This window comes from Globicephala melas, chromosome 16, assembly GCF_963455315.2.
Source record: "Globicephala melas chromosome 16, mGloMel1.2, whole genome shotgun sequence".
NCBI lineage: Eukaryota > Metazoa > Chordata > Mammalia > Artiodactyla > Delphinidae > Globicephala > Globicephala melas.
The window spans coordinates 72,216,175-72,232,443 of record NC_083329.1 but is presented as its reverse complement, the minus strand read 5'-3'; the positions used below and the strand labels follow the sequence as shown (position 1 = coordinate 72,232,443).

The 16,269-nt window shown below is 41.4% G+C and overlaps 1 protein-coding gene across 9 annotated transcripts in view; it reads right to left on the bottom strand.

Moving 5' to 3' along the window:
* The window catches only part of FAM13C (family with sequence similarity 13 member C), a 149,297-nt gene that overhangs the window by 14,591 nt on the left and 118,437 nt on the right, over positions 1 to 16,269 (bottom strand). For all 9 annotated transcript variants that reach the window (XM_060286349.2, XM_060286350.1, XM_030843969.2 and 6 more), the window contains 4 exons: positions 11,420 to 11,630; positions 9,931 to 10,069; positions 4,963 to 5,044; positions 3,341 to 3,552 (listed from right to left, as the gene is read on the bottom strand). In XM_060286349.2, the coding sequence (XP_060142332.1) occupies positions 3,341 to 3,552; positions 4,963 to 5,044; positions 9,931 to 10,069; positions 11,420 to 11,630 (644 nt within the window). The remainder of the gene's footprint in view (positions 1 to 3,340; positions 3,553 to 4,962; positions 5,045 to 9,930; positions 10,070 to 11,419; positions 11,631 to 16,269) is intronic.

Below are 16,269 nucleotides of genomic sequence, written 5' to 3'. Positions count from 1 at the left end.
GGATTTTCAAAAGAAAAGGACATAAATAAGCACCACAATCAGACCTAGGGTTGATTCATTCATTTCCAGTGCTCAACGGATGCCCTGTGACCGAAAAGTGATTATCTCCAAAAATCATCCATAGATGGTGGAGGAAGAAGATTACTCGGTAGCAGTGTCTGAACTGACAAGGCAATGAGCTCTGACTAAACACTAAATGCAAAAATTTCAAGAGCAGTCATAACGAAGGTCTCTCTAGAAAAGGAATAACTTCATCTTGGAAGCTTAATATTTAATGCATTTTAAGCAGTAGAACAAAGACTCCAGATGAAAATCATCCATCAATTTGAGTTTAAAGAATTGGGACCTAATGAGATAATCTCAGATGTGAATAAGCTCACTGAGGAGCCAGGAATAATACTACTGTGGAAATTTTCAATCCTCCCTTTGCTGCTTCTGTGGCTTCTGGACTCCCCCTTAGGAACCACCTAATAGTTGCCTAGCCACTTCATGGTCGGCTGTGTTAAGCTCTCCCAGGAACAATACTGCAGCTTTAGATACTGAGACGTACGTGTTCTACTGCAGATGCTCTCCATTTAAAGGGCCTCACTTTAGCCTACTGCAGAGATAGGTTTATTTGAAGGGGCTTCTGACACTAAGCAGTTTAATGGCTATTTCTTTTAAAATAACAGAAATAAATTTCCGTTTAAATAAAGATGACTTCTAAAGAACTCAGAGTTTTTCTCTGACCTTCAGATTTTCACTTACATGTTTTTATTTGACGTGAATACCTCAGGAGGGTGATCGACCATCCCACTTTTCCCAGGACTGAGGCTTCTGGTGGGCCATGGAATTTTCAGTGCTAAAGTTAGAAAGTCTAGGGAAACCTGGGATGGTCGGTCACCCTATTCCTGAAAGATCTTAAAACAAACATGTCCAAAACAGACCTCCTGAGTTTTCACTCTCACCCTCAGTCTGCTTCTCCTCTAGTTTTTCCCCATCTCAGTAAATGGATCCATCTTCCTTTCCTTCACTCCCTACCATCCAACGATTCAGCACATCCTTTTGATTCTATATCCAAAATATACTTTGAATGTGTCTACTTCTTTCCATCTCCAACGCTACCATACTAGTCCAAGCCACCCATTTCATCTTCCCTTTTCCACTCTTTTCCCCTATGATTAATTCTCCATACAGCAATCAAAAAGATCTTTAAAGTGTAAATCACACCATGTCACTTTCACACTTACAACCATTCAACAGCTTCCCAATCCTCTCAGTGGCCTAAAAGGTCCTGTGTTATGTGCCCTGATCTATCTTTTCTGACTTCATCACATGCCATCCTGTGCTCCAGCCCTCAGACCTGAGAACTCCAACTACAAACAAGCTCTCCCTTCAAAGGCCTTCATACTCGCAGTTCCATCTAGAAGGCTCTTTGCTGCTCTCTTCGCCTGCTGATTCTTCTGCATTAAATGTCATCTTATTGGCCTTCCTAATCACCCTATATAAAATAGAAACCATCCATACTCATTATTTTCTATCATATCATTTGTTTCTTTGCACAGTACTTATACAAAATTTTAATGATTTTGTCTATTGAGTTATTTCTTGTTGTATCCCAACTCCCAGAAAAACACGAGCTCCGTGAAGGCGGTCACCCACATCACTTCTCTATCTTGTTTATTTTTTATATCCAGCATGGATCATAGTTCACAACACATCGTAGGCACTCAAATCTTTTTGCAAATGAATGATTGCCCACTGGTCACCAGGCATCTCCTTTTATTGTCACAATAATTATATAAATAGGTATTATCTGTATTTGATAGATGAGGAAGTTGAATATCAGAGAATTAGTTCACTTGCCAAGTGTGTATGATTAGAAAGTGTCTTGTTCAAGGACTGAGTCCTGCTCTAAGCTTATTATACCAGTCCCAACTCATCCCTCACTCCTTAGTCAACTGAGTAGAACACAGAATTAGGACTTGGGTGTTGACCAAGCTGCTTTTATAGACGTGGTCAAAGTAACTATAAAATACAGGAAAGACCATCAGAAGCACTGAAGGATGGAAAACCACAGATGTGCCTATGTGTGTGTGTTTATACACACACACACACAGAGAGAGAGAGAGAGAGAGAGAGAGAGAGAAGTTAGTTATCCACTGACTATCACAAAGTCTAGAATATTTGGGGGTGGGAGGAGGGGACAGGTTGGCTGAGTGGATGAAAACCACTAGTCACAACATATATTGGTTATTTTTAAGTTTAAAGGTATTTCATAAAGACAGAGGTAGCCAAGGACCCATTTCTACTTGTAGATCACGTGTAAAGGACTAGTCTGGGGGCATATGGTAAGCCTTTTGGGATTTGGTAAATGTTGCCACCTTATGATCAAGACTAGATAATGTACAATAGAACAGGTGAAGCCAGCATTCTCCTCAAGAAGACTTCATTTCAAAGTCAAACATGCTAGTTTGTTCTTTCATATATCCATTCACTCTGCCAACATTTATTCAATACTTACTTTGTACAGACACTAAGGATCATGAGCAATAAACAGCCTAAACTCTACTCAAGAAGTTTCAAGTACTATAATGAGAGACAGAAAATGGCACAGAGCATAGTTAGAGCTATGTTAAGGTAGCTACAGATTATTCAAGAAATGAAAGGCAACCACATCACTCAGAGTTCAGACAGGAAGGACTACAAGGAAGGTTCCTTGGCATAAGTAAAATGTTAAGCACAGATATGCAGGAGGAGGGATTAACCAGGTAAGTACTAAATACTAATTGCTTTCATCATCATTTTTGTAAAATATAATCTTTTCTTTGAGCTCCAGGCGCCCATATCCAAATGCATAATTGACAACTCTATCTGGGTATCTCACAAAGATTTCAAAGCCAAGATGTCTAAGCTGAAGTCTTTAGACATCTCACCTAACATTCCTCAAGAAACCCTACGTCTCTATTCTTATCATATAAAATACTAAACCACTTTCCTTACTATTTATACCTCATCCCCGCTTTATTATTTCTTAATAAAACATACAGTAAAATGAGATTGTAATCCTAGTCTTGGGTTCATTTGCTAACTTATCAGGGGAAGTTGGGGAGAAAGGAATATGAAATGCCCTAGTGTCTTTACCATGCGTCTCCCACCAGCATGCGACACTGCAACCTCCAGAATGGCAATGCCCTAGGTCATAGCTAATAACCCACTAGGAACTCATCTGACTGAAAGTTCAGAGCCAGTCTCCTAAAGATATTTATGTGGTACCAAAGTGCTCTTACAAATTGGTCAAAATCACGATCTCAGTGGCACCATGTGGAGTGGTGGGGCCCTGTGAAGGTTGGCGAGGTACCTTAGAAACCTCCTGAGAAGGAAGCTGCTCTCTCTTCTCCTTCACGCATGTCAACACAGCATCTGGAGTCTCCTCTCCAGAGGAGCCTGGCTCAGGGCCCACAGCTTCCGGCTTCCCATTCTCTCGGGGGACTGCGGGTTGCTCGCAGGATGGATTTCTCGGTGGGCCTTTGGGAGCACTCCCTTGTTCTTCTGACAGCTTCAGCTTTAGTTCTAAGAGAGATGCCATGAGTTACCAGGAGCAGGGAGGACTCATTGGCCCTAATAAGAGCAGAGAGCCTTTCAGGAATTCCTTCCCTGATGCCAAGTGAGTGGAAATGAACAGTGCCGATGATGGTTCCCCAGATGTGAAAACAGAGGGCTCTTGAGGCTGGGATCTCATGGAGGTGGAGCATCACCTGTGGGAGTAACTCAGTGGTCTAGATTCCCGAGGAGGATTCCTGGAGGAAGACCAGTGGTACCTGGCCCCAAAGTTTTCACCTGTTATCTATCATGACGCCTGAGATTCTATACTCAAAGATTCATTTACTTGGGTTTTGAAAGTTGTGCAGCCATTAAGAGCCCCTGCAGAAATGCAAGTACTTCTGGAAGGCATTACACAGTGCAGACGTCTGAGGATACACAGGAGGGGTGGGGAAGGGGACATGGGAATGCCAGCCCCAACTTGACAGATTTCACAATTTTGTCTAATGCCAGTATTTAAAATCCAGAAATCACCATTATTGCAATGTGACTTTATATAAACCTACGTAATTAAAAATAAAAAGGCCACCTGGGACTTATCAAGAAATTAGATTTCAGAATATGCTAGGGGACTGCTCGTTTGAATGAGGCCATTTATATTGATTTCTCAATTGCATACATAGCTCATCTTCTCTGTTTGATGTTTGTTTTTTAGTTAGGCTCTGGCGTGGTGTTTAAACACCGCATATATTATAAACCTGCTACATCACTACACTTCAATACCACTGAATTAATATTCCTTTCAGTTCTTTATCACCATCCTTCTAGAAATCTGGAAAAACTCCCATGTCTCTAAGTATTGAAATAAAAAGTGTACAGAGAGGAAGAAAATAAATTTTTTTTGGTAAATAACCATCATCCCTTAAGATAGATTTTAGAGTTAATTAATACTCACACCACCATCTCCAGAGAGACAGAGAAAGAAGAACATTGGATTAGGAAGAAGGAGAACCAAGTTCTACTCCTAGGTCACCACCTCCCAGCTACGTCACCTTCCCCTCTCTTGACATAGATGTCCTCATCTGTTCAATGGGGTGTGTGGCATAAATGATTGCTCAGGCCTCTTCTGTTTCTAACAGACAAGAAGCCAATAACCCAGGGAAATGAATAGTCCACATGTTGAAATGTTCCTGGCACTGAGGTGAATCATTCCACCTGGGAGTCTGGAGTTCCTCAGTCTCTTCACAAGGAGATGTATTAAATGGGATCAAACAATGAAGGGGACCCAGGACGCTTTATTTCAAGATGGGGCCTCTGATCTAGGCAGGAGACAAGCTTAAAGAGGGCACAGGTGGAAGAGAATCAAGAACTCCTTGGAGCACATTATCACGATTTTATCTGCTTCCTTCCTGAGAAAGGAGACCCTTGGCTGGCATTTACCTTTGAGCTGTTTACGACCTTTAGCCAAATCATTCATCCATTTCAGGACTTCAGGATTAGATGTCTTGTCACCATGTGAAGGCTGCAAGGGAGGGAAAAATGGGGATGGAAGGAGGTAAAGGGAGGGAGGGAGCGAAGAAAGAGAGAAAAGGAAAAACAAAATTTTAAACAGCTAAGGCACACGAAGGTAGTTCAGCAACATATAAAGCTGGGAGAGAGATTCAGGCGTGATACCTCCAGTTGATGGAGTTGCCTCTGAAAAACAGTGAACATTCTTGACCTCCTCCACTCTTTCATCCTTGCCATGGACACTGTTTCTAAACACACCTGGTCACCTAGCATTTTTTACATAGTCCTAACTATGTCAGTGCCCCCTACAGTCTAACCCTCAATCAGCTTGTGGGCTACCCATACCCAACACCCCATTGCCAGGTCATTCTTTGTATCGATGTAGATGGCTCTACTGATACAAACCAGCGCTTCCTCCCTTGCCTCTGCTCATGACTTATGACCAAAACCTGCCTGGGGAACACTGATAAACTGGAAGCTTTAGCTCCTATCAGTCATATCCTCCAAGCTGAAGAAAGGAGACCCCAGGATCTCTAAAACCTGACAACAGTCTGAGAAGTCAGTATGTAAGGGGGATACCCAGATTTCACTGCTCTCCCTGTTTACAGACTCAGTATTCTACTGGGCTAGCATTAAAGTAGAAATTAACTATATGAGTATGGACTTGGGCAAATTATTTAGCCTCTCCATGCCTCAGTTTCATCTACCAAATGAGGATTATAATACCATCTCCCTCATACGGTTGCTGTGAGGGATGAATTAGTGAATATACGTAAAACACTGAAAAGAGTTCCAGGCACATGCTAAACACTATAGAGGTGTTAGCTAGAATTAAAAATATTGTTATTGTTATTATTACTGGCAGAGGTGATAGCAGTAGTAGTAGTAGTGGTTAACTACCAGACCTTCAAAGGAATGGTGAATAAGTCTTCACTAACAAACATACACGTAGGGGTATGTATGTCCTACCTAGTAGCTAATCGCACTTGGATGTGGCAATAAGAATATAGTTTTACTTTTAGAAGGATATGACTCCGTTCATACAAATCATTCACCTTAATTTCTGGATTTCTTTTCAGAGCCTAAAAGTAAATTTTCTACAGAAAGAGAAACTGGGAGAGAAGAATAGCCAAACATACCTAGCCTCCAGCCCCACAGGTCAGTAGGAAATTTCTTAAACAAGTTGAGGCCACCCTGGTAACTTAAATGGAGGCTCAAGAAGATTAGTGGTTACTTTGAATTGGGGATATACAAAGAGCTATATAAGCACGCTCAGGAAGACATCACAAACACTGTAATAGTAGCCAGAAACGTGTACAATGTTAGTGACAAGTCTAGTGGCTCTGCCATGTTTAAGAATCCATTAAATCCATATAACATCAGCAAGATGTTGGTGAGAGAGAGACACAGGGAGAGGAGTTTGCTCCTCTCAAGTTCGAAGGAAAAAACAGTGCTTGTGTAAGAGGATCATCAAATGTACATGGGATTAGATGTTTTAATTGTGAAACACAAGACATGGTTCTGTCACTTCTATAGTGATATAAAAACCATACAGTTTAAAATCAAGATGGAAAATAACACTGCGGGAAAATGACAGTGATTTTTCCCCTAGGGGAGCCCAGAAGGGAGACTCTGGTTTCCAGTAAGGAAGCCCTGGTTTCAGGACCATGGACAGTGACACAGAGGGCACACCTCCAAACTGCTGTGCCTGGTCCTACCCGTGGTCTGCTAGAATGATGCACTGCACTACTTCCCTGATATAACGTTTAGTACTTTGGCTTTGGGTAACAGTCTGGTTATATGAACAGTCAATGTTTTACATGTGATTTCTCGAAATCCTCACAGAATTCTTCACTCTGATCTGAAAACACATCTTGTTCTCTGGAACACATCTTTTTCACTGGATATGTTCCACACAGTTAATGCAATCTTCTGAAACACTGTTAAAAACAAAAATGAAAACCTAAGACCCTAAGCCAAGGACCATCAGAGAAGCTTTCACTACTGCAAACAGGACTTACGAGAAATTTAAGGCTGAATTTTCTGACAAAATGTTTTAAAGCCTGAGATCATTTTCTGAAATGAATTTTGTATTTCTCTGCTCTTGGGCGAGCTTTCAAAAGAGGTTAAATCAAGCTCACAAGGACGGCAGCTCTCAGATCATATGGAAAGATTTTATATACGAGCTGTGGATCTTCGAGCCTTCTAATGTCTGAACTGTTTCAGTTTAATAGGCCCCAAAGACCATACACCCAAAAATTACACAGTGTAGATTTCGTTCAGTGTAATTAAAATGGAGCTCATGAGTCACATAACTGAGGGTACGACTGGACCAGATCTGTGGACTGCCAAAGATGATTCAAAAGACACTTTAGAAAGATTTATGGATCAGGAATGAAAGGACCTATGTTGCTGTCTTGGCTACATCAATTCTTTGCTGTATGAACCTGGAGAGGTTACTTCCCTTCTCTGGGCCTCAGTTTCTTCAATGGTCAAATAAGAGAAGACTAACTGATCCCTTCTAATTCTAAGATTCTCTAATTCTACTGAAAGTGAACATCTGGCTGAAACAGCCTTTTCTAAGTCCATGAGTCTAACAATAGTTAAATGTAAAATCAACTGTAGGGAATAAATACAGTTCTGGATATGAAGTGAAATGGTTGCATTCAATAGAGAAGGAAAGATGTATATTATACCAGGGCATCAGACTAGCATGGAGGCCCAGCAGCTCGGATTCAAAAATGAGCAGCAGGTGCTATTAACCCCGTCGTCAGGTTGCCGGGAAGGAAAGCCATACACACAGCAACCAATTAAAGCCCATTAACATGTCAAACCTCTAACCACAGCCTGGCACCCAGACAGGAAGGGTGAGGGGAAGCCCTGTTTCCTGAGACGTGGAAGGTTCTGATTACTTCAAAGACTTTCATACACACAGAAGCAGTGACCATGAAGCCTTCTTCCTTTACTGCTCCCAAATTCATCCATCTGCATGTTTAAGTGTGCGGGCATGTGTCTACTCTGGCCCTAAAGCTTCTCCAGACAAAGGCAGAAGGTGCCAGGAGAAATTCTTTTCTAAAATACTCAGCTGCTGGGTGGCTGTTACAGTTGAGAAAAGTAATCCAGGGTCTGCAGCTGCAGGTAGAAAAATCCAATGGAAAATTAATGTCTACAATTTTCCTTTATTTTTTGACAAGGCAGAGGTTGCCATGGGATAGCCTATTCAAATATCACTCAAACAGACTAAAAAGTTAATAATATCTAAGACCACTTACTTCCTCTGTGCCAAAACTGTAAAAAGCATTATATATGCACTCCCTCCTTTAATACTCACAAACTTAAGAAGTCACTACTACTATTAACTCCACTTTACAGAATGGACAAACTGAGACTCAGAAAGATAAAGTAACAAGTCCAAAGTCACAGAGCTCCTAAGTGGCTGTGCAGATTCAAATCCAGACCAGTCTGATTCAAGAACTGCCAGATAAGAAATATTAATAGGTCCTGGGGATGGAGCCCCTGTTTCTCTACAGATTCCAATACGAGGGCTTCACAGATCCAATAAAACTCCAGCAGCAAGTAAGGAAAATCAACTTCTCTCAGGCTATCTGGAGCTTTCAACTTGCAGTGGACACTTAATGAATTTTACTTGTACTTCTCCATTGCAAAAACTACTCATCCTTAACCACCCCAAGCCTGAGCTGATAGAACACAACCACCTTAAGAAGGTTGTAAGTCTTTGCTGGGCCTCCGTCTCCTTATCTGTAAAATGAAGGCCTGTACTCACAATGTGGAGAGCACCCTCCTACTCTATAAAAGACAGTAAGTAGTTGTGACTGCCTGACCTCAAGGAAGAGAAGAATCTTCCACACCTTAAGGTTGTCTTGAAAGCCAATCTGATTTTTCTTCCATTTTTAGCAAAGCTAAAACTCCCTCCGTAAAACCCCTCTTTTAGTGAATTTGAAGTCACTGTGGGCAACACAGGACAGGAAGAACAGGAGAGTGGAACATCACCTACTCTCACCTCCCTCCCCAGAACTCACCCACACTACAGGGACCTGCATGCAGATTGCCTCTGGACCAAGAGCTTACTGAGCCTTTAAATATTTTAAGATGTTTGAGACATTCCCTGGTCTCATTTATTTTAATAACAAGCTGCTCTGGACCCTCTGCCAAAGACCCAGTATCTTTGTGCAATTCTACATGGGTATGATTCTTCTCTATGCCACGGTCACCATTAGAGACAATAAATAAAACTAGCATTGGCCATCAGGACACTTACCTCTGACTCTATTGTTTCTTAAGTAAGAAAAGGAAAGGTTCATGATTGTAACACTGCAGTACCAGCAAGAAGGCTGCTGTCTCTCTGACAGGAAAGGATGGGATCAGGGTTTGTTCTTAAGAGTGGCCTGAATAGATGTCATGTGATAGGTCCTCACCCATCAACCAGAAAGTACTTTATTGTCAAAGACAACTCTCCCTCATTCTGTTCCACAATGAGAGATTCTGTCTTTTGAGTCCTTAATAGGTTCTTATCAAATACAAATGAGAAAAGGCTAAAGAAAAAATAAGACCATAATACAAAAGCTTTCCAAATTTTAGTCCTAGGAACACTAATGATAGGAAGGTTCCTCACAAAAAAAAAAAAAGGAGAGATCAATAATCAAATCAGTTTAGAAATTAGAGTTGTAATTTGCTACTAGGAATTATCTTAGTAGAGATCAGCTAACAGCATGTGAGAACAAGACAGACCCAGGATGGAAACTTAGTTTATGATAGGTCCTGGGTTGGTCAATGGAAACTGAGCTGTCCCTTGGCACAGAAATGTACTCAAAAAGGAAGGACAGAAAAGCCCATGCATTTCTGACACAATCCACTCATTTCAAACCACAGGGTCCTTACCCGGTATTTCTTTTCTTGTTCAAATTTTTCTTCAAATTTCCGAATTTTCCGCTTCAGGCTCTGGATGTGCTTGGTGAGCTGGGTAATGGTCTGTGGCTCTTTGCCATCACCACAGCTGCACCGAGAAGAACTTCGGGGCCTGCAATGATTCCAGAGAGGGAAAGAATCATCAAAAACAGTACTATATATAAAAGAGGTAACTAATAAGGACTTACTGTATAGCACAGGGAACTCTACTCAATACTCTGTAATGGCCTATATGAGAAAAAGAATGTGAAAAAGAGTGGATAGATGTAAAACTGATACACTTGGCTGTACAGCACATACTAATACAACATTATAAATCAACTATACTCCAATAAAAAAAATTTTAATGATATAAATTTTTAAAAAATGGTCTTCCAGTAAACACTGCTGCTGGTCTACAAACCAAGCTTCCTAGATTATCAGAGAAGTCCAGAGGCCAGCTCATTATTTGATGAGTCTACTATGGTAGCATCTGCTCATTACTGGAGATCCCTGATCACAGAACTCCATTATGGGCAAATGTCATCAGGGACTTTAGTCTACAGACGTCAGAATATTAGTCTAGGAAATGTATTTCCTAAAGCTTGGAGGATACCAATTTCAGACTAATGAGAGAGCCCTACTGTACCGTTATCCTCAATAAGTTGCATGAGCCCCACCTAAAAACAATTTCAAGGAAGATTCAGAAGAGTAGTTAACTCTTCTTTCTACGACAGAGCCTTTGTGAATCTAATCAAAGGAATGGACCCCCTCTCCAGAAAACGTGTTCACCTTCTCACCTGACACAATTTACAACAGTAATAATGCACTAAATCCCTCAAGTCCACCAGTAGACAGTCCATGAACCCTGGTCTAGATAAACTCATGAGTAACAGCAGGAGTTATTAAGGAGAAACTAGGAATTCCCTGCACGTATTTTTGGTCAAGGGAGACTCATTTTAGCTACGCATCAAAACTACTTACGCAACTTTAAAAAAAAGAACACATAGTTTCACATTTTTTTTGTCTAGGGAAGCTACTGTAAGCTACCACTTTTCTAGAATCTAAGAAGAAATTGAGATGTACGACTCACAAGCATTGCTACAATCCATCCATCGAGGCCACTGCTGGACATGGGAAGAATACTTAGGAGCTCATCGAAAATTCCTGGTACTTGCATGTACACAGACTTAGGATTCTGGTCATTTCACCAAAAATGTTCAGACACGTGAGCCGTAGGGCAGCCTGTGTCTCGAGACCATCTCCTCCTGATTCAGGAAGGCCTGAAACAGCATTCTTAACTAGAAAGTACTCTGATTTTTTGCCATTTATTGTTCAGGGCTTGCAGCTGCTTTTGGTAGGCATGTTTGCTCTATTTTAGACACACACTTCACTGAATTTATAAAAGTACTGGGTAGTACTGTAAATAGTATTTTAAAAAACTGCATGAAATGAAGACAAGAACAAAACAAGGTTTTCTTACATCATAAACTGCTGAGTGCTGGGTGGAGAAGGGGCTGATTCAGGGTCTAAGTTGAATCTCTGGCTTTGGCTAAAGATGGAGCATCGTGGTGACAGAAGCGGGTTGTCACCATCAGTGATGTGATAGAGCAGCCTGCTAGTCTCAACAGACTGGAGGTCTTCTGGTGCACTGTCCGCTTCACTCTGCACATCTTTGTGCACTGGCACAGGGTCTGAGGAAACAAGATAAATCATCGAGACTTAGAAGTGACAGAGGGCTTGAGACTGTCATGTTCTTAAACAAAGATTATAAACATTCATTATAATGTCTTGCCTCTTTGTCATTTCTTCCTTCTGGGGATATGAAAGCCTTTCAATATTCTGTCATGTTCGTTCTCACGGAATTTGGACAGAAAATATTACAAAGCCAACACACACCAAAAGATGGAAACAGAGATTGTTTCGGTCTGAGTTACAGAAGTCAGCATGGTCCAAAACTACAAAAATCCTCTCTTTATTTCATATTATTTGCATATGTCAGAGAGTATCTAACAACATGTTAGAGTGAAAAAAAGAAAACAATTACATGGAACTGGAGAAAAAGATGATAGATTATGAGGGAGAATAGTTATAACAGAATTGCCAGTGAAGGAAGGGAGAGGAGGGTGTAGGGAGGAAAAGAGAAGAGAAAACAAAGGAGGAAGAGAGGGGTGAGGAGTCCTCAGATAGAAAATTACTCAGCACTCATTAAAAATGATGGAGAACTCAACATCAATATGGAGTGATGCTCTGAATATACTAACTGAAAACCACACATTTCAACGGAGAACAGTAATGATTCCATTTGCTATAAGCAGCATACATTTATGTCTACAAATAAATGCACTAAAAGATCAAAGAAGCTACACAGCAACTACAAAGCATGGTGGCATTAGGAAAGATTCTATTTCTTCTCCAAAATTTTATGTAGCATTTTATTTGGGACAAAAACAAAAACCAACAACAAAACCTGCTCTAAACCCTCTCCCCAGCCTGGCAGCTGTCTGCCTGAATTCTCACTGTGATCATTCCCCTTTTATATGAGCTCACTGGCTCCCCAACCAGGTCAGTCCAGAAAGTGGGCACCCCTGTGCTACAGAGGTGAGGGCAGGGGAATGAGAAACGTCGGGGCGCTGACTGACGGTGGCCAGAGTGACAGTCCCTCCATCCTGGCGTGCTGTACAGAGCTACTCAAGGAACAGCCAAAACCGTCTCAATTTTGCCCAGCAAACAAGTGAGGACGACCCAAGGCTTTCTCTTATTCTGACTACCCTAAAGAAAGAGGAAAACACACAGATTTTCTGGGTGAAGAAATGAATCTGAAAATACTGACAATCCACTTTTCCAAAATAACATTTATCACAATTTGGTACTGGATGAATCTTAATCAGGTTTAGAATGGCTCGAGCTGTCTAGAGCTTGAAATGCAATTTCCTTTGCGTAACATCAAAGTTCTGATTAGGTCCTTCTGTGTTTTCAGTTGGCTTCTCCCCTTTTGCGCTGTAGACTGGGAGGGTGGACAGTGCCTCCCATCAGGCCTTTGAAGCCGATGGACAGCACCTCTGTCAGCAGCGGAGGCTGGTCAGAAGCGGATGGGGTGAAGACTGGGGAAAGCTGGAGCCAGATGAATGTCAAAGCCCAGGCCCACAGGCAAGTGTGCTGGTGTGCCCGACACAGCTCGCCACAGGCAACACGCTGGCTAAGAATAATTTAGCCAGAAAACGCTGCCATGTGGTGGGAGCCCTAAGAAGAAACACGAATGATCGTTCCTAACCAGTAAACGACAGCATATACTAACAATGACCTTCAACACCCACCAGGAAGTGTCTGAGTCCCTCACCAAACCCTTTTCTTAAACCATTAGACTCTAAGAAGAAATGTATTTTATTCATGTTACCCTTTTCTGGGCAGCATCTTTTGGTAATAACGATGGGAAAGAAAAAGATCTTTAACAAGCACCTGGGACCAGCACATTTTTGTTGAAATTGTAAAGACTGGAGTCCTTCTCTTCAGCTCATCTGTGGTGCCAGGGTCAAAATTAAATCCTTTTAATTTTCCTTTTAATTTTAACTTTAACTTAATCCTTTTCATTTTCTCTTGGTGCTGTCTTATAATGACAAAATGCGGGCACTTGGGTTCCTAGCCATATGACTAATGTGGATGTAAGAGCTTAGCTTCAGAAACCCACAGAGACCTAAGACATGACTTCACAGAATCACAGGCCACTATGAACGCCATTGCAATAGTAACAGCAAACCTCCATTTACACGGCATCTGCTTTTTGTGGGCACTCAAAAAACCAGTGCTGCCTAACATCCTGACCTTTCTTCCCCCCAATTCACCACGAAAGGAAGCAGTGAGCCCGAAAGATCCCAAAGTGACCAGCTGAAAAGTGACAGTCAACCTAAGTGTCCATCGACAGATGAATGGATAAAGAAGATGTGTCACATATATACAACGGAATATTACTCAGCCATAAAAAGAAACGAAATTGAGTATTTGTAGTGAGGTGGATGGACCTAGAGTCTGTCATACAGAGTGAAGTAAGTCAGAAAGAGAAAAACAAATACCATATGCTAACACATAGATATGGAATCTAAAAAAAAAAAAGAAAAGAAAAATGGTTATGGAAAACCAAGGGGCAGGACAGGAATAAAGATGCAGACATAGAGAATGGACTTGAGGACATGGGGAGGGGGAAGGGTAAGCTGGGACGAAGTGAGAGAGTGGCATTGACATATATACACTACCAAATGTAAAACAGATAGCTAGTGGGAAGCAGCCGCATAGCACAGGGAGATCAGCTCAGTACTTTGTGACCACCTAGAGGGGTGGGATAGGGAGGGTGGGAAGGAGACGCAAGAGGGAGGGGATATGGGGACATATGTATATGTATAGCTGATTCACTTTGTTATAAAGCAGAAACTAACACACCACTGTAAAGCAATTATACTCCAATAAAAGTGTTAGGGCTTCCCTGGTGGCGCAGTGGTTGAGAGTCTGCCTGCCGATGCAGCGGACACGGGTTCGTGCCCCGGTCCGGGAAGACCCCACATGCCGCGGAGCGGCTGGGCCCGTGAGCCATGGCCGCTGAGCCTGCGCGTCCGGAGCCTGTGCTCCGCAACGGGAGAGGCCACAACAGTGAGAGGCCTGCGTACAGCAAAAAAAAAAAAAAAAAAAAAAAAATGTTAAAAAAACCCAGGTAATCTGGTAATGCCTGAGCTCTTTGTCTAAACTAACCATTTGAGTCGAGAAGTGGCTTAATTAAATCAGTGGGTGCATGCCTATGCGTGCGCACTTGTGTAGACAGGATTATTGAGATCTTTGCTCAGAAGAGACCAGGGTAGATTCAGAGCCAACCAGCGTTGCTGCCATCCTGGGAACAGAGCCCAGGCCACCACTTACAGACCCTGCTCCCCAACAGGGAGAAGCTTATGGCAATATTAAACTCGGGTGGCTTCTGATGGGACCCTGGGAGCACACTGCTTTTTCTTCCAAAGAAAGGCACAACTTGCCAGAGCCCATGCTGTGATGCACTATGCTTTAGAGGGAGGGCTTGGGAGCCAGGGCTCGGGGTGCTCATACTTTCTTGTGGGGCTCCAGCAAGTTCACTGACCTCTCTCTGTGTCCTTGTTTGGACCACCTGACAGGGCTGTGACAGGAAAGTCAAAGGAGATCTGCTGTACAACCTCATGCCTTTAGTTAGCAGTATTGTATTATACACGTAAAAAGTTGTTAGGAACGTACATCTCATGTTAAGTGTTCTTACCACAATAAAAAAAATTGTTTTCTTTTATCCTTCTTTGTATTTTCTACAATTTCTGTAATGAATGTCTTAATTGTATAGGAAGAAAAAACCAATAAAAGTTAATATAAAAATTTGGGGAAAAAAATGCATTCCTCGGAAGAGAAGTGAGAAACAACCCCACGGGCAGAACAAGAGAGAACAAAGATTGTGAATTTGAATCTCAGGTCCACCACCTGTTAAGAGGCACTTGAGCAAAAATGGGCCTTTTTAAACCCCAGTTTCTTCATCTGTAAAATGGGGAGAATAAGACTAAGGGAGGCCTCTCCCTGCCTCTCAAGACTAAGGGAGGATGAAATAGGAAAACTGTATCCCCTACAAATTTTTGCCATATCCACATAAACCTATTTTTAATATATATGTGTATATGTATGTTATGTGTGTATATATGTGTTTATGTGTATATATATAATCTTAATTTCTTCGTTTTAAGTTCTTTTTTATTGAAGTATAGCTGATTTACAATGTTGTATTAGTTTAGGTGTACAGCAGTGATTCAGTTATTCTTTTTCAGATTCTTTTCCCATGCAGGTTATTACAAAATATTGAGTATAGTCCCCCGTGCTATACAGTAGTTCCTTGTTGTTTATCTATTTTATATATAGTAGTGTGTATATGTTACTCCCAAATTCCTAATTTATCTCTCCCCCCTTATAATATATATAAGATTATATATTAAATACAATCTTAATTTCAACCTACAGTTTTCCCAAATGTCAGCTTCATCTTAGGCAATAATGGCCAAGAAGTCATAAATTTGATGTGCTAGTTACATTCCTTCAACTAATACACATTAAAATAAATTCCTATTAAAACAACGTTCACCCATGCATCCTCTGTAGAGTATGGTTGGCGAAACATTGAGATAAGGCGCAGAAACTGCTAAATCGGTAACCATGAGAACCATCATTTTAACAATTATTAATATCAACATAAGGAAGTTGAATAGTATCTTCTCTTACTGACCACCAACTCCACCAGGAGTCCTCATGGGGTTAATGTGGGAAATGAGAACCAATACACTCTCA